The sequence below is a fragment of the Ceratotherium simum genome, chromosome 22 (assembly GCF_057802395.1).
Source record: "Ceratotherium simum simum isolate JZ-2026a chromosome 22, ASM5780239v1, whole genome shotgun sequence".
Taxonomy (NCBI): Eukaryota; Metazoa; Chordata; class Mammalia; order Perissodactyla; family Rhinocerotidae; genus Ceratotherium; species Ceratotherium simum.
The window spans coordinates 2,819,765-2,839,466 of record NC_141921.1 but is presented as its reverse complement, the minus strand read 5'-3'; the positions used below and the strand labels follow the sequence as shown (position 1 = coordinate 2,839,466).

General features: G+C 41.2%; 1 protein-coding gene across 1 annotated transcript in view; it reads right to left on the bottom strand.

The window, feature by feature from the left end:
- The window catches only part of FYB2 (FYN binding protein 2), a 105,783-nt gene that overhangs the window by 49,813 nt on the left and 36,268 nt on the right, over positions 1-19,702 (bottom strand). The window contains exons 3-4 of the mRNA XM_087445859.1: positions 18,458-18,637; positions 16,690-16,723 (exon numbers count right to left, since the gene is read on the bottom strand). Of these exons, the coding sequence (XP_087301985.1) occupies positions 16,690-16,723; positions 18,458-18,637 (214 nt within the window). The remainder of the gene's footprint in view (positions 1-16,689; positions 16,724-18,457; positions 18,638-19,702) is intronic.

Here is a 19,702-nt window from a genome sequence, read left to right as displayed (position 1 = left end):
TTTTAGGTGTATTCGTATAGTTGTTGTTATCGACAATGAAAAGGTTGGAGTTCTCTCCTTTCTTTTTTTCCCAACCCATTATTATATCATAAGCACATTCTACTCAATTGTTTTCCCTCCTTGTTTGACCATTTTGGATATTTGCAGGTTTTTTTTTTTTTAACATATTCTCTGTAATATTTTTAAAGATGTATGAATAGATCATTTTGCTGAAAAGGAAAAACTATGAACTCTAATGCATCAGTAATTTCTCCCCTCACTACTTTGTTCCCCTCTCCCTGCATGAAGTAATCGAGAGAAACTTTCTTAAATTATAGACTATGCCATGTGTCTCATGCTCCAATGGCCTAACAATCTCTGGTCTATGATAAATTAACTTTATTAATAAGAAACAAATTGTGAAAAAATTTAAAGAAGATGTCTAATCAATTTTTTGGACTACTTTTGTCAGAAATGAATAAATATCCGACTTTAGATGATCAGAAAGACTTTCAACCAAATGTTAAAAAGAAAAGAAAAGGTATCTTTCAGATCATTAACACTAAAAGAGAAAAAAGATATTGTAGATATATTTAAACCTCCTTTTTGCTACCTGAATGTCTTTCATCTTTTTCCTCATCCATTAAAACCAGATCTGAGATCTACCTGGATTAATGCAGTGTGGGTCAATATAAAGAACTTGGATCACAGGCAAGAAGTAAATCTATGATTTAAATATATTTATGCTTCAATTTCTTTGTTTCCACATTTATTAAAACATCTGTCTATAGTCTGTCTCCAGAACCGCAGACATTACTGGGAGATAGCACAGAATTACAGACATCCCGGGAGCTTGGGTCAGACAGATCTGAATTTGAATCCTAGCTCTTTTGCTTTCTAATTATAAACTATTGGATAAATACTTATAATCTACTTAATCCTCAGTCTCCTACTCTATAAAATAGTAATAATAAAATCTACTTTAAAGGCATATTATGGATATTGAATGAAATATTTGTCCCCTGCACATAGGCATTCCACAAAATGTGCTAGTAATATTATTATATTGGAGGACAGAAATTATATTATTTTTAAAAAATAAGTTTTGAGGTTTGAATTTTGGAAAGTTTCTTTTATTCTGGCATAGCATCAGGTTTCTATCTTTTCTGACTTTTTTATAGAATACCTCTAGTAATCTAAATATTGCCTGATAAAACACTAATATTTCTCGATGATATCTTCAACATTATCTATGTTCAAGAAGAAACAACAGCTCCGTAAATGTAATACAAATGTTAAAGGTGACTTACAAAAGCAGATATTTTCTAATTGTGTTTGGACCCTTGGAAGCCTATCTTCAGAATAAACTTTTGAACAAGTAGGGTTTCTCTGGCTGAATCATGGATTCATGACCTCCTGTCATGACTGCTTCCACTTGCCATGTCTACCTCTGGGCCACAGCCCTCCTTTGGAGAATAATTTGTCAACCTCTGTATTATTAGGCCATATACTCTGGAGAAGGGGCTCACACAGCTCATTCAAACATCTGTTCACTTGGTCAAACAGTGGATTACCCATCACAGTATTAGCTACTGCTTGCTGAGGGTTTACCATGTGTTCGGCACTGTACTTAGATTCATCATCTCCATCTCTCACTGGCTGTGGGGACTGGAGCCATCGTTTAGGTTCTTAGAGCCTTAATTTCCTCATAAGGTTGCTGTGGCCAGTTAGTGTAGGAAGAACCGAGTTAATACGTGGGAAATGCTTGATGGGTACATTTCCTTTCTCCTCTTCTCCTGTGCCACCTTACATGAGGGTGAGTTGAAAAATTTCACTGCAAGACAGTTCTGGAAATTCTAAAGAAGAGCTTGCATTAAGTAGAAAGATTGAGATTTGAACAGCAAAACCTGTCAGCTGTACTTTTGTATTTATTTTACTAAGGGGGTGGATCTAAGTTGAAAACCCAGCTTCTTCCACGTCTTACTCAATGGGCCACATATTTGGGAAACAGGAAGAACAGGAGTATCTTAGCCAGCGGTTGCTTTCTGGGACATTCTGCAGGCTCCTGGTGACAAGGGAATATGAGACCATCTGATTTCTCAATTACCCAAAGTCCCAAGCTGGGAAAATTCCTGTTTCCAACAAACACTTCTTGTAAGACTACTCTTCCCACAGGCCTTCACCTTAAGAAATCCTTCACTTGAATGAAACGGTTGGGGATTAGACTTTTAAAAATGACATCATGCTATCTAAAATGGATCTCCCAATGCATTTGCGCCAGTCTCACAAAAATACACGATATATTTGGAAGGAAGTTTTTCTCTCATAAGCTATTAAAACTTCCATCTTCTACGTATTAGATGATTACTAGAAATGAACAATCAGTGACGCAGCCGAGCAGAATGGTTATAGGGAAACACGAGCATTGGAGAGAGAGAGAGGTGGGGCTGAATCCCAGCTTCACCCAGCTGTGACCTTGGAGGGGAATTGGACCCAGGTCTGTTCTTCCTTTAATGCTCTTTTTTATGAGGAGGAGATGATATAATATGCCGTGTTTAGTGCAGTGCTTGGCACTAAGTGTTTACACTTCCACTTCCCCTGCTACTTTTACTACGATTTCCACTTCTACTATTTCTACTGCGTATACTTGTACAACTTCTACCACCTCTACTGCTAGTTCTCCTACTCCACCATTTTTACAGAACACACACACGTTTGTGCATATATATATTTGAATATGATACATGTATCATATATATGCGTCTATATACATATATATGAATATATATACACGTGTGTGTGTGAGCCCAGTCCTACTACCACATGTTTCATAACCTTACTAATTCTACTATGACTTCTACAACAACCACAACAACAAACAACAAATACAATGCCTCCAATGCCACCCAGCCCTGGGCACTAGGTATTTCTTGGTTCCTAATTCACATATTTATAACCCAATTCTTTCTATAAGAGCCACAAAACTATGATGACTGTGATGGTTAATTTTATGTGCAAACTTGACTGGCCACAGGACACCCAGATTAAATATTATTTCTGGGTGTGTCTGGGAAGGTGTTGGATGAAGTTAGCATTTGAATCAGTGAACTCAGAAAGCAGATTGCCCATCTCAATGTGGGTGGGCATCATGCAATCCACTGAAGGTCTGAATAGAACTAAGGTGGAGGAAGAAGGAATTCACTCATTTTTCCTGCCTCACTGATTGAGCTGGGACATCTCATTTCATCTTCTGCCCTTGAACTGGGATTTACACCATCAGCTGCCCTGGTTCTCAGGGCTGTGGACTTGAAATTACACCACTGGCTCTCCTGGGTCTCCACCTGGCAGACAGCAGATCATGGGACTTCTCAGCTTGCATAATTGTGTGAGCCAATTCCTCATGCTTAATAAATAATCATACAAATATTACATACATTATTTATATATAATCTAATATATAATATGTAAATATATAAATATCCTACTGGTTCTGTTTCTCTGGCGAACCCTAATACAATGACTAAGTAAATGTTACTAATGTGCCGCATAACCTTACACAACATGCCATCTCCTCCACCCTCAGTTTCGAGAGTAATGCTACTAACTCTGAAGCTCGGTTGTCAAATCATTGATCTCATTCATAAGGAGGGCATGTAAATAAGAATAATAGCTAATAATTATTGAGCACTTCCTATGTTCCAATTACATGTATCAATTCATTTCATTTTCATTTGACCCTATAAAGTAGATACTATCATTCTTTCCATGTTCAGATGAGAAAACTGAAGCATAATCCAAGCTCGCAGAGTAAGTGGCAGAGCAGAGATTAGAAGTTAGATGTTTAACTCCAGAATCTGAGGTCTTAACCACTGTGCTATATTCCGTCTCACAAAAGGGAAGTGCCAGTTGAAGTCAAACACAGCAGAGCAGCTCCCACTGCAGTGGAAGCCGCTAAAGAAGGTCACTGGAATACATAGCACAGAAGGTCCCACAGGACTGAGCAAACCATTAAGCAGAGCCCTAGCAAGAGACAATCGCATGTGCTGAAGATGTGAAAGTAGAGCAGCTCTGAAGTTTCTCATTCACTAACACACATGCTCTCATTCACTCTTTGAATAAGCTATATTCATGCTAATATTCTATGTGGCATTTTACAGACGAGGAAACTGACTCTTGGAGATATTCAGGAACTTGCCCAAGATGGCACCATCGTTAAGTAGCAGGGTGGGTCTGGAAACCAGGCCTTCTGATTCCTAGTCCAGTGCTCTTTTCCTCTGAACTACAGGTCATTTTAGAGCCAAGGAGAAACTGAAAAATGCAAACAATGAACCACAGGATGATGGTGAAGTTCAAAGAGCTTACGAGTGGGTTTTGGATGATATTTTTCAAGATTTTGTTAGGCTGATCCAATGGTTTCACAGCTCAGTTCTTCTCTATAATAGTCATTTATATGGGGAAAATGTGACAGGGAAGTTACTATAGTTCTCTGTGCTTGATGTTGTCATCTATAAAATAAGAATAGTATACTTAACCTGTATTTTGAGGTTAGCCAGCCCTGGTGGTCTAGTGGTTATCTTATCACTCTCTTATCACCACAGTCCAGGTTTGTTTCTCAGTCAGGGAACCACACCATCCATCTGTGGTTGTCATACTGTGGTGGCTGCATGTTGCTGTGATGCTGAAATCTCTGCCACTGGTATTTCAAATGCCAGCAGGGTCACCCATGGTGGACAGGCTTCAGTGGAGCTTCCAGACTAGACAGACTAGAAGGAAAGACATGGCCACCCACTTCCAAAAAAATTGGCCATGAAAACCCTATGAATAGCAGTAGAGCACTGTCTGATAGAGTGCTGGAAGGTGAGAGGATGGAGAAAAAAGACTGGGCAGGGTTCCTCTCTGCTAGACACAGGGGCGCTAGGAGTCAGGATCGACTCAACAGTACTAACGGCAATGAATTCTGAGGTCAAGGCGGAATCCATGAAGCCATTGGTGAACTTAGGAATGGTTCTCTAAAAGCACTCTGACTTCTACTAATGCAACTGCTAAAGCAGATTCTTAATAGTCCAGTGGCAACTTCCGTAGCATGAAAGAAAATGACCTCAAGCCTTCATTTTCCTCATTAAGGTCAACTTTTAAAATGTCTACATTTCAAATTTCAGGGTGTCTGCTTCGAGGGGGGGCCATAATACCCAACCCCATTTGTTTTACAAAGAGGGAGGTGAGGTCACCCTCTGAGCTAGCAGTACGCCTTCCTGGGAGTCCTGTCTCCTGACGCCCAGCTCCACTGCCTGTGGCACTAGACTTTGTTACGGACAAGCCCTGCTCCTACAAACAAACCACAGATCGCTGCCATTGAGCAAGTGTTTACGACATCGCTGGGCACTATGCGGAATTATAGACGTTTATCTCAATGCTCGCAGCCAACCCAAGGAGGTAGAATTTATTGATTTCACCATTTGCTGTGTGAGGAAATGGGAGGCCCAGAGACATTAAATAATTTTTCTAAGATCACACAGCTAGTGCATGGATCTCAAAATATGAATCCAAGTCTATCTGACCCAAAAGTCTATGCTTTTAACCCCTTATAACATGCTTTCTGCATCTTCTGATTGTCAGGCATTGCTATGCCACTCGAGTTAAACAAACTTCAATTACACAGCTGGTAAGAAAGATCCTTTTAGATCCTCTCCCTTCTTTCAAAGAATTTATAATTTAGACAGGGAGGTGAGGTACACCCAGGAAACTGGAAAATAACAAAAATAGACTATCTATAATGGAATCTCAAGCTAAGTACCATCCAAGCCCATTCTTTTTTTTTTTTTTTTAATTTTTTGTTTATTGCGGTAACGTTGGTTTATAACATTGTAAAAATTTCAGGTGTACATCATTGTACTTCTATTTCTGCATGGACTACATCATGTCCATCCAAGCCCATTCTGTTATTCAGCCCACATTTGTTGAACTATTATTACACGTCACACTGCCGCATACACATCCGCCCCTCCATATTCGAATCACGTCAAATTACCTATGATTCCTGAACACACTGTGTTTCCTGTCTTTATGCTTTCTGTATATGTGGTTCTTCTACTTGAAATATCCTCACCACTAACATCCTCTTCACAAACTCCTACTTATTCTGTAAAACACCGATTAAGTGGCATTCTCCCTTGTCCTTCTACAATCTGTTCTCCACGCAGCAGCCAGGATGATCTTTCAGAAAGATAATTTAGATCTTGTCACAGTCTGGCTTAAGACTATCCAGAAGCTTCCTATGATTCTTAATTAAAAACAACAACTTCCTCCCTCATTACACTCTAGCCACGCTGGCCTCCTGTCTGTTTTGCAAGGACGCCATACTCTCTCCTTCTTTGAGGACTTTGCAAATGCTGTTCATGCTGCCTGGAATGCATTCTGTGTGGCCAGCTCCTTCTCAACCATCAGGTCTCACCTTAGATGACCCTCCAAGAACGTCCTTCTCCTGCTACCTTTTCCAAGTAGCCCTACTCCCCACCTATTCCTATCTACCATAATCCTCTGCTTTATACCATTCTTGGTAGTTGTCATAATCTTTAAATTATTTCATTATTATATACTTTTAGTTTAATTTTGTCTCTTTTGCTCTGAGATCTTGTATATCACTCACTGCTGGGTTCCCAGCGACTAATACAGGTCCTGGCACATTATAGGCTTCCAGTTATCTAGATCCTTCTCTGATGCTTGCAGAAATATTGGGAATTCCTAGATGGACAGGTAGATGATGTCACATCATTAATTTTTTTCATTGAGCTCCTCCTCTGTGCCAGGCATTGTTCTAGATATAAAAGCAAATAATAGACAAGATCCTTGAACTCAAGACTCTCATGGTCTAGAATAACACAGAAAATAAACGAGTAAATATTATCATTTGAAGCATTAATAAATGCTAACAGGAAAAGAAAGCAGGCTTATACATGGAGTAGACAGTTTCTTTGGAGAGGAAACATGAGCTATAGTCAGGGAGGCTAACATTTAAGCTTTTCTCATTACCTTACTTTATATCATTATTTGCTTGTTTGTCTTTCTTCCCAATAAAAATGTATACTCCATGATGGCAGAGACTTTGTTATCTGTTGCACTACCAGCATCGAGAACAATGTCTGCACATACTTGGGGCTCAATAAATATTCACTGAATGAATGAATGAACAAAATGAACAAGTGAATGAACGAATCCTGCATGATGAGAAAGAGCCATCAGGTGAAGATCTAGGAGAAGACCATCCTATACACAGAAAAAAGCAAGTATTTCTGCTTGGTAAGAGCATGCTTGCTGTATTTGAGGAGAAGCCACAAGGCCAGTCAGTGGGCTGAAGACAGTGAACAACGGTGATAGGGGGCTGAGAGAGGAGGAGTGGCCAGGACATATGGGACCTTCTTGGCCCTGGTAAAGAGTTGGGGATTTTTAAATTTTATTCTAAATGTAAAATGGAGGCAAAGTGCTCAATGATTAGTTTGATTAAATAAATATTTAGTTCAAAATGTAATGGGCCCACAGAAGAAGGGGAAGACAGCAGAGTGCCTTCCATGGGGGCTAAAATAAGAAGGACAGGCTTCCCGGCAGAGCATCACTTTCTGGATGCAGGACTAAGAAGGAGTAGAGGAAAGAGGATTTCATGTGGGTCCATATCTTCACACGGCAGCTGCCCTTATACAATATGCAAGGGCAAATGAAGAGCTCAGATTGTGCTAACTATTTAGCTTTGTTTAATGTTAGAAGGATATGATACTGTATATGCAAATCAATGCAAAATGTACAGCTAACAGAGTCTTGGAATGTTTTCGTTATTTACATAAAAGTTCGTGGAAGGTAATATCATTCTATCTGTCCATCCTTCTCCCCATTTATCTGCCTGTTACTCCATTAGTCCATCACTTACTTAGTCATTAAATAATTATTACTTGCATGTCTACTTCCTGGGGAAACAAAGGTGAAAAAGACAGACGATCCCTCCTCTCATGGGGTTTACAGTCTAATAGAGACCTCCCCAAATCCATCATTTTGGAAAAATTCTGAGACAGGATAGTGTAGCTGAAAATCTTTATAAACATAGAGTTGTGATTTCATAGCCTGGATAAGCTCTGCATTGTCTGGTACTTTAGGGCAAGTCATGAAATGTCTCTGAGCCCTTGGTTTCTCATCTACAAAATAGGAATATTAATTCTGCCCTCCTAAGATAGTCACTGGGCTAAAATGAGTCTGACCGATGCAAAGGGCCGGCATGTGGCCACACTCAAAGATTAGTTTCCATTCAACCTTTCTGAATATACCTATGTACAAAAATTGGTTTCAAGTCTGCAATTTGTAACTGTCTGGTTTCTTCCTAAATCATGACTTTTCCCAGCAGACCATTTGAATGCCACTAAAGAGAGAAGGCAAGGCGTGGCTCCAAGCGCTTTCACACTTGAGCTCCACCCTGGCCAGCCTCCCTCACGTAGATCTTTCTGCAGACAGAAAACGAAACCCTAGGCGTTCAAGAACACCTGCCTGGAGAACATCCAGGCTCAATCTGTAGAGCAGGCCATGAGTCTTTTAAACCCTGCTCTCTCTTGTCATCGGGAATGATCCCGCGAATGATCCCGCGTGAGTTCTCAGTAAGGTAGCCCGGGAGTGCTGGCTGAGAGACTGTGCTCTGGAGCCCAGCTGACCAGGTCAAACCCTGGTGCTGCTGATCCAAGTGCATCGTCCTGGATTACTTAACCTGACTCTGGTCAGAGAGTCCACTAACCACTTATTTCGTGGGGTGTTTGTAGTTGGGAGTTTTAAAATGAGAAAGTGGACATAAGTATAGGGCAGAAGCCTTTGTTTATGGGAAGCGTTCAGTAAATAGAATCTTTAGATGATTTTTTAAAAGGAGGAATACTTGAAAACATGAAAAAAGAGAAAAACTGTAAGTAAATCCACCACTCCTACCACGCTTGCCCTTGTGAAAGGCAGGCCAAACAGTGGCCTTATTATGGCCGTGAGGTCCACTTAAAAAGGAATAATAGGAAGTTATTGAAGTAGCTTGAGCTGAAGCCACCTGAATGTTCCGGGTCTAAAACCTCATAAGACATAGGCTTAAAAAATTTCCTTCTCGTCTTTCTTGTTCCATAGCGATTCAATTTGGCACACTGGGGTCTCGGGGCCCATGCTTACCTTCCAGAGATCATTACGAGGAGCCTGCTTTGCTGTTGGTCGATCAGAGCAGGTCTATACCATCTTAATTACTTAAAATGCAGCCATTCAGGAAAGAGCATTGGAGTCGCAAAGAATTTAAAAACCCGCCTTTAAAAGTTCTGGTCTAACATGCACTAAGGCACAATGACATGCCTGTTTTGTTTCTTAAGTGAAAACCAATCCCAAATAGCTTTCAGGAAGGGTCAGTCTTGTCCTGATCACTGATGATGTGCCAAGCACTCCACATGTGTTAATGTCAACAATGATGGAAAGCGCCAGGCACCCAGGAGTTGTCCTCTACTCCTCTCTTGCCCTCACATCTCACTCCCCACAGCTGATCCCGTGATTGCTGGCTTTCCTCCAAAACATAATTTGAATCCATTAATTCTTTATCTCCATGTCTACTACCTTGTCCGTGTCAAGTTATCTAACCTCCCTGACTCAGTTTTCTCATCTATAAAATGAGATCTCTTCATCTCCTTCCTAAGATTGTCATAAATGGAATGGTATATGTACTTAGAACAGATACTATGTAAGTGTTGATTGCTATTTTCAATGTTATTGTCATTTTGTTGTTGTTGTTGCAATGGCTTCCTAGGCTTTCTGTTTCGCCACTAAATTTATTATTTATACAGCATCCAGAGTGATCTTTACAAAATAAATGACAGCTCTTGTAACTGCATAGCTTAAAACTCTCCTATGGATTCCCAATGCATTTAGAGCAAAATCCAGATCCATCCATGGCTCACAAGAATCACCAGCACCATCATTCCCCTAGCGTACCGTGGTTTAGCCACACTCGCCTCCTATCTGGTTCTTTAATCCTGCGGAGGGTGGCTCTCCCTTGAGAGTTTGCACCAGCTGTTCCCTCTCCTGGAATGTTCTTCTCCTAGATGTACCATGACTGGGTCCTCATCATGCAGGTCTCAACCCAAATGTTATCACCAATCCCTAGTTACTGTCTTAATACTTTTTGAAAAACTTTCTTTATAGCACTTACCACTATTCAAATAATGACTACAGATGCGTTTCATTTGGCCACAGTGTCATTGTTCTGTTATTATCGCTATTTTACTTGAAAGCCTCAGGAAAGGCATTTATACCCCAATTCCACAAGATCCACACTTCCTTGTTGTCTAACACAGGCCCTAGACATGGTCACATAATCTTCCCAGCCCTAGAAGATATTTGTGTTTCCCACTCTGCATAGGGTAAAAAATATCAAAAACACAAATGCAAAGGCATGTTCCAAAGTATGAGATTGAAAGAGGTCATCCAGATTCAGAATAGGCTTATATTATCTTTTAAAGACTATCACCAAAATGAAAACACAAAAGTAAAAAGTTCAGGAGAGAAAATGGTGGACTCCAAATCCACCCACAGACCCTCATCTGAGAAACACTGTACTGTCTGAATCTTTTCTACTCCTGAAATAAACAGCCTCTTCCTTCCTTCCTGAGTCAGAGATACCCTGAGTCAGGACTGCCCTCTGACACTTCTTAATGGGAGAAAAGCCATATTTATAGCTAATGAATCAAATATTAGCCAGCTCTGCTAAATACTGACAAAGACCCAGTGCTGACTCCCGCCCTGGGACTAAGCTGCTTTGCTCACACAAATAAAGGCTGTTTATTCAAGAAGGATGCCAGCCAGCTTGGTTCGCATGAGAAAGTGACGACAAAGAATAATCTCCAAAGAGTCATTTCACTGTTGGAGACTGAGGAGATATTAATATTCCAGAGATAGCAAGGGATGGAGAGGCCAAGGGTTGAAGAAAGGGAAACTCATCGAGCATCTTCTGTGTACTCCACGCTTTATACAATTTATCTCATTTAGTCTTCATGACAACACAATAAAGTAAATATTATTGAGCCCACTTTGCAGATGTGTATATTAAAGCTCTGAGCTGTTAAATGACTTGTCTACGGTATAGAGGAGGGGTTTGAACCTATGCTAATCTGAGTCCAGACCTGTGCTTGTTCCATTACCCAATGCTGCTTCTTATATTTAACACACAATATGAAGCAGCTCAGAAATGAAAATGGCTGTTGTAAATGCACTGAGTTCCTAACAAGATAATTAAAATATACATCCATAGAAACACAGCTAAAACACGAAGACTACTGTTTTGTGAAAAACGAGTTTCAGTTTAGAGAAGAATGTAGTCCTTAGATGTTTTAAGCTGTCGTATAAAAAAGAGGTAAAGATAACGTCTATTGTACCAACAAGTAGATCTTGCACAGATGGTTGGGAGTCTGGGGTAGGGAGGTCATTTTTTTTTTTCCAGCTCAACTTGAAGGACATATATAAACAAACAAATAAGTATGTGTGTGTGCAGGTAAGATATTTTTGTCTACTTTGTACACTTCTTAATGTATATAAGAGCGCTTGGCATATAGTAGATGCTAAATAAATATGTATTGAGTGAATAAAATCTGCCCCAACAAAAAAAAAACTACTGGAATCTCCAGGTAATGAGCTCACCATCAAAGGATTTTTGAAGAGACTAAGGTTTTGATCAAGGATGCCTGCCCTTGGTTGGAGGTTATATAATAGCTAAGTAATCTTCATTCAACACTCTCTAGTTGCTAGGCACTGTGCTAAAAACTTTACAATCATTGTTTCATTTAACCCTCAGCACAACTGTATGAGTTAGGTACGATCAATATCCCACTTTACAAAAGTAGAAACTGAAGTTGGTAGAGGTTAAGGCACTTGTCCAAAGTTACACAGGTGTTAAGTGGTAGGGCTTGGATTCAAAAACCTAGGCTTTTGTTAACATTATGCTATATGGCCTGACTTCATCAGATAATCACCAGGTCCTATTCCAGTAATGAGATCTTACATATTTTATCTCTAATCTGGTATCTGTATTGAAGATTAATACCATGAACATGTAAGATGTTCTTTCCAAACAAGTGCCAGTTCTTATGGAAGTTGTATCTAAGGCTGCTCAGCATCATGGCATTTAGTTGTTCAAACTAACTTCTTATCATTGATAAGATAAAGTCCAAACTTCTTGGTCTGGCACTTAATGCACTTTCTTATTTTCTACATCAGAATACTTTTTGTCTGTTTATTTCCTACTCTTTATTACCACTGCCTTGCTTTAAATCATATTCTATCTTTATAGTGAACATCCATTGGTCCATCCATCCATCCATCCATCCTTCCATGCATCCATCCACCCACTAACCAACTACAGTCATGTGTTGCTCAGTGACAGGGATACTTTCCTAGAAATGCGTCGTTGGGTGATTTCGTCGTTGTGCAAACATCACAGAGTGTACTCACACAAACCTAGATGGCATAGCCTACTACATGCCTAGGCTATATGGTATAAATCTTATGGGACCACTGTCCTATATGCAGTCTGTCACTTACCAAAACGTTGTTATATGACACACGACTGTACAAGGCAGGAATGTGATTATTTCTGGGAACTATACCCTGCTCTCACTGACATTACAGTCTCGCGAAAGGGGACAAATAAGTAAGCCTATCTAATTATGACCCATGATGCAGAATGTATCTCAAGCTCTTTCATCTTCCATGAGGCTTCCCCTAAGTATCCTGGTCCCTCTTCATCTCTCTTGCTTTGCATTCTTACAACACTATTGTCCATATCATAATTGAGGGACAATGAACCTCATTTCAGTGAGGGTTAGGTTCTAAAATCAGTGTGAAAGGACAGAATCATCAAATTTCTCTTGTAAATACCTTAGGGAGAAGTTGTCACACTAGGGACTACTGTTTCCCAATACTCACCCATCACAGCAAGTTTGTGCCCCATGTTGAAATGAGTTGCTGTGTCTTTGATTAAAATGCCAGAGAAGAAGTCAGCTTAGTTTAGAGCCAAGCTGTAGGAAAGATGCATTTCTAGCTAAACACTACAACCACAGCACACTCACACTCACCCTGAGATGCTCACAGTATGCGAGGCATGAGGGAACCAAGACGGACTCAGAGCACGGCAGTTACATTGTCTCAAACTGTCACACCGGGGCCTGTGTTCATTGAGTAAATTGTGCAAATCATCACCTGAGCTGTCTAAATTGTCTCCTGTCTTTCACATAAATTCCCGTAGAAAACAGCTCCCCTGGCCCACCTTGTGCTGTCTTCTAACTCTTTCAAACAAACAAGTGTACTAGGAGCTCCTGGAGCACACGAGTCATGTCTAGCACCACACAGTGGCTCCTTGTTGAACAAGATTGTCTAATCTCTTCCTTGGTGGACAAGGTCCTCCATGATTTGGTTCCTGTCTACCTCTACAATCCCATTTCTTTTCATTCCTTACTGTACTTTCTACACTCTAATTCTACTTAACTATTTCTAATTTCCAGATAAGACATGTTATTTCACACCTCCTGTCTCTGCCTATAGTGCCCCTTCCCATGTTATCCAGCAAACATTTATCCTCAGTACTCATTTCAAATGTTTCCTTTTCAGTGATAGGTTGATTGGATTAATGCCCCAATTCTTCACCCCTTCCTGGGTCCCTCCCCTTTGCCATGTAAACTTTTGGTGCCCTCCCACTCTGACTCTGGGCTTGACCACGTGACTTGCTTTGACCAATAGGATGTTAGGAAACACAATACAGTAGAGACTTGAAATGTGCTAATGCAATTGGGCTTACATATATATTTTTTATTGAGGGCACATTGGTTTATAACTTTATACAAATTTCAGGTGTACATCATTATATTTCAACTTCTGTATAGACTGCATTGTGTTCACCACAAAAGTCTAGTTTCCATCCGTCACTGTACACATGTGCCCCTTTCCCCCTCCCCCAACCCTCCTCCCCCTTGGTAACCACCAATCTGTTCTCCATATCTATGTGTTTGTTAACCTTCCACATAGGAGTGAAATCATATGGTAATTGTCTTTCTCCACCTGACTTATTTCACTTAGCATAATACCCTCAAGGTCCATCCATATTGTTGCAAATGGCAAGATTTCATCTTTTTTTTAATGACTGAGTAATATTCCATTGCATTTATATACCACATCTTCTTTATCCATTCATCTATTGATGGACATTTAGATTGCTTCCAAGTCTTGGCTATTGTGAATAATGCTGCAATGAACATAGGGGTGCATAGATCTTTTCGAATTAGTGTTTTCATGTTCTTTGGATAAATACCCAGAAGTGGAATAGCTGGATCATATGGTATTTCTATTTTTAATTTTTTGAGGACTCTCCATACTGTTTTCCACAGTGGCTGCACCAATTTACATTCCCACCAGCAGTGTACAAGGGTTCTTTTTTCTTCACATCCTCTCCAACACTTGTTATTTCTTGTCTGTTTAATAATAGCCATTCTGACAGGCAGGCATGAGGCAATATCTTATTGTGGTTTTGATTTGCATTTCCCTAATAATTAGTAATGTTTAACATATTTTCATGTGCGTGTTGGCCATCTGTATATCTTCTTTGGAAAAGTGTCTGTTCATATCCTTTGCCCATTTTTTCATCAGGGTGTTTGTTTTTTTATTGTCGAGTTGTATGAGTTCTTTATATATTTTGGATATTAACCCCACATCAGATATGTAGTTTGCAAATATATTCTGCAATTGGGCTTATCTTGCTTGTCCGCTGTGACTGCTAGGAGAATGTTCCTGGGCTAGCCTGCTGGAAGATGATAGACTGTGCTAAGTCAGGTTGCCTCCATCATCCCACCCAAGGCAATCCTATATCAGTTAACTGCAAGCTGACCCCCAGACCTGCAAGCAACCCCAGCCAATATCGGCAAAGCTGTCTAGATGGTCCACAGTTGACTGGGGACATATGAGAAAGCCAAGCTGAGACCAGCCCAGATCAGCTGAACCCCACACGTATGGTGTATGCTACTCAAGTTTTGCTGTTTTTTATTATGTAGTGTTACTCTAGCAATAGATAAATGATACATCTTCTATAAAGACTTTCCTGACCCTCCCAAGAAAAAGCAACCACTCCCTCATTTTTACAACCTCTGAATCCTGTACCTTCCTCTATTACAAAACTTAACACTCCCTACCATTATAAACATTTGATGAATGAATAAGTAATATGATTATTTATTTTTATGTTTGGTTCTCCTTCTGAGACTGACCTTCTTGAGAACAGGAAATATTTGTGAGGGAGGTAAGGCATATAGTCAAAATATTTTGGGCATACCCGTTGGTACAGCCATAACAGCAAACAGTGTGGTGGTTCCTCAAAACATTAAAAATTGAACTACTATATGATCCAGAATCCCACTCCTGGGTATATGTCTGAAGGAACTGAAATCAGCGTCTCAAACAGAGATCTGCACTCCCATGTTTACTGCAGTATTACTCACAATAGCCAAGACACACAAACAACCTAAGTGTCTTCCAACAGATGAGTGGATAAAGAAGATGTGGCATGATATACAATGGAATATTACTCAACCATGAGAAAGAAGGAAATCCTGCTGCTTGTGACAACATGGATGGACCTTGAGGGCATTATGCTAAATGAAATAAGTCAGAGAAAGACAAACACTGTATGATCTCTCTCATATGTGGAATCTAAAAAAACTGAACTTGTAAAAACAAAGAGTAGAATGGTGGTTACTAGGGGCTGGGGGAATTGTAGATGTTGTTTAAGGGTACAAACTTGCAACAGTAGATAAATAAGTTCTGGAGGTCTAATGCACAACATAGTGATTATAGTAAAAAAATACTATATTATAAACTTCAAAGTTGCTGAGAGACTAGATCTTAACTGTTCTCAACAGAAAAAAAGAAATAATAATTATATGAACTGATAAAGGTATTAGCCAATGCAGTAATCATCTTGTAATACATAAATGCGTTAAACAAACACGTTGTGCACCTCAAACTTACCCAGTGTTATATGTCCATTATATCTCAATAAAAAAATATATCGTTTGGGCACACCTGGGTTGGAGTCATGGCTCTGCAAGTGGCAAACTTTCTGAGCCCAAGTGTCTTTGGCTGTACCGTGAGGACAGTGGCAGCCACGCTGCAGCCCTCTTGAGAAGAGGCATTGAGAAAATCTGCATAAAGTAGCCAGCAATGCCTGATACATCAAAGGGCACAACAGACAGTATTTGGTTGAGAGAATTACTGACCTGACACTTTCATGGCAAAATTCTTAGCATGAGTGCACCAAAAGTAGAAGGTCCTTTGTGCTATTATCAAATCCTAACATCACCCCTGCTGCCCACAGCATTCTGTAGCCTCTAATTGAATTTATCACTACGGAAGCTGATGTTTCAATTTACTGAACCCAACTGTATAGTAAATAAAAGTACCTCAGAGGACCATCTTTGCAACTTAACCTCAGCATGGGTGTTAAACACAGTTTATTTAATCTCTCATTTAAAACAAAAGTCGCAGTTTGTTACATATAAATCTGCTCTTTCTGCAACCCTTTGGAGAAATGCAGACACCTGGCTAGTGCGGCTGCCCGCTCTCGGGCAGGAGCAGCAACCCCGTTGGTGGGCTCCACTCCTGCACAGCTAAGAACCAGGTACTCACCTCCCAGGAGGCAGGTCGCCCTCTTTCACAGCGGCTGCAAGGGCAAGAGGCAGAGTGAAAAAGAGGTGTCAGTGGCAGCCCGAGGAAAGCAAATTACGTTTGTGCAATGACCTGACCCCAGAGGCACAGTGTGGAGTGGCAGCTCACCTGTGCCCCAAGCCTCCCCTCCCCCGGCAGCAGGGGACTGCCCGTCCTGCACCGCAGCACTCACCCACCCTTTACAGTGCTTATTTATGAGTGCAATCTCCTGTATTAGACTTTGGCCTCCTTGAGCACTCGATCTTCTGTGGGGTTTCTCTCTTAATCTCTTGTATCTATCATAGGGCCCAGCAAGGAGAGTGTAGCTGCTCAATGCATGCCTGAAATAACGAGAACACTGCATTTATTGAGTGCTTCCTCGTGTGCCAAGCACTGTTGAAAATTTTTCCATGATGCATCTCATTTATCCTCACAGCCATTCTATGAGATGAGTGTTATTATCATCCCCGTTTTACAGATAAGGACAACGAAGCTCAGAGAGTAACATGCTCAAACTTAAATAGCTAGTGAGTGGGGAGCTGGGATTTACAAAGCCTATTTTGTTACAAAAGAATTAGTACTTCTGTGTTCTCTGACAACCTTCTTCCCTCTCAGAGAGAGAGTTTGAGGCCTGAATTATTTAATGTTTATAAAAATCACACTTAGCCTTCTCTGATATGGAGGTGGCCATATTATTAAAGTCTACTGCTAAGAGCTCTGTTTCTTTATACAGAGTCTTCTTTATAAGACTTAAGATAACTTATAGCAATGGTTCTCAAAGTGTGGTCCCTGGGCCAGCAGCATCAGCATCCCCAGGGAACTTGGTCAAATGGCAAATTCTCAGTCTCCCAACCGAAACCAGCTGAATCAGAAACTCTGGGATTGGGGCCCAGCAATGTGTGTTTTAACAAGTCCTCTAGGTGATTCTGATGTAGGCTGAAGTTTGAGAACCACTGAGTTAAAGAAATTTAACCATGAGGTTGCCCAAAGCAATCGAATGAACAACCGATGAACTAAGAATCAATGAACTAAGAATTAGCTCTCCCAGTGGACCATCTGCTGGCATTTACAGCCACAGTAAAACAAATGCTAGCACAGCACTACCTATCGCCCCAAACGGTGTGCCCACCTCTTGTCTCATCACAGCAGACATAAGCAACGCTGTGTAAAATGTCCACAGGCTCAGACTGTGGTGGGGTGGAGAGGGGATGAGGTGTTCCTTTACAAAGGAAGACCCAAAGTGGCTTCCAAGGATGCTTCAGTGCCTGGAAAGGACCGGTGGGGGGGCCCTTCAGTTAACTACCGGAGGCAGATCACAGAGGCCTGAGGGACCCATAACGACCACAGGTCAAGTTCACACTGACTGTCCTCCCTTTCACTCCCTCCCCCTCTTCTACTGCACTGGTTATGTTGACAACACAGGCTTTGTAGCAAACACAAAGGCTCACTGCCTTCCCGCCCCCAGCTACTTTTTGTTTTCTTCCTCTTGGACAGATTCCCAGTGATCAAATGCAATGCTCTCAGGGGAAGCGGGCTGGCCCAGGAGCGATAAGGGGCCAATTCCCGCAGATTTGTCATTTCACGGGCAAGCTGCCACAGCCTCTACGTGAGAACAAGCAGTGATGGATGTCCGGCCCCGTGGAAAAGCAGATCAGCATTGTCACTTGGGACATGACGTGGAGAGGGAGGTGACCGGAGTTGCAGGCACTGGAGCTGTGACTAGGGTTACTAACCTTGTGCATTTCCTTACCTTCCCTGTGAGTCTTTGGAACAGCCGCTGCCTGCCTCTGCCTCTCCCTCTGCCTCTGGAAGGCCTGGAGGTTCACAACCGGGGGCTTGGGTGGCTTTTGGGGAGGAGGACCCAGGGACTCCATAGAAGGCAGTGGCTTCGTTTTGGGAAGTTGGTGATGCCTGACATCCGGCTGTTTTTCTGAGCACAAATAGTCCAAAATGTAGGTTATTATTATTTCCATTTCGTGGCTTGTTGGGTGAAACAGATGAGTTTCTTTGCCTCAGTCTCACTCCCTCCAACCCATTCTCCACTGAGTAGCCAGAGTGTCCTGATCAAAACACAAACCTGATCTTGTCACCATCTTGCTGCCCAGGGGACGAAGCCTGATTTCCTCAGCATGACATCCACTCACTCCGTCCTCAGCATTTAAACACCACACAGCCCCAATCTACATTTCCAGATTCTTTTTTTACCACCCTGACCATCCTACTTCCCCAACCTTAAACCCAAACATCTTTCACTCACACCACTGGCTTCTCAGTTCTCCAGATTTGATTTCCAAAGCCTTAAAAAGCTCTCATATATCCAAGATTTTGTTCATGCCATTCTGGTTCTAGAATGCTGTTCCCTCACTTCTCTTTTGGTGAACTTGGACTCATTCCTTAAGCCCCTGCTCCAATGACACCTCCCCTAGGAAGCTTTTCTTGATTTCTACCAGAAATCATGGCCACAATCAACCACTCTCTGTTTTGTATCCCCATAGCATATTGTTAACACAGTGTTGTGGCAAATTAGAGGGGCTGTTCCGTCTTCCCTCTGGATGTAGGCTCCTTGTGGGCAGGGACTAGGTCTTATTGATCTCCCAGCACCAAGCACAGAGGAAAGCACAAGGACGATTCTCCGAAAGGATTCTTCAAGCATTTATCATGGGCGAATAACATGAGGGCCATGAAGAGGAGGAAGAATTGATCTCTGATTTCCAGGCTCACAGCCGAGGACAAGCTTTAAGGTTGACTTTGTGGTACCCGGGCGCCTGTGGATTTTGTGTCTCAGAATTTCCCAGGACAGTCCCAATTTCATATATTTTATCCTTCTGCACTAATAAGCCAAATTCCAACAAAAATTTCAATATTATATATGAAAATCGAATCTGCCTTTTTTTGTGTGTGAGGAAGATTAGCCCTGAGCTAACATCTGTTGCCAATCCTCCTGTTTTTGCTGAGGAAGATTGGCCCTGGGCTAACATCTGTGCCCATCTTCCTC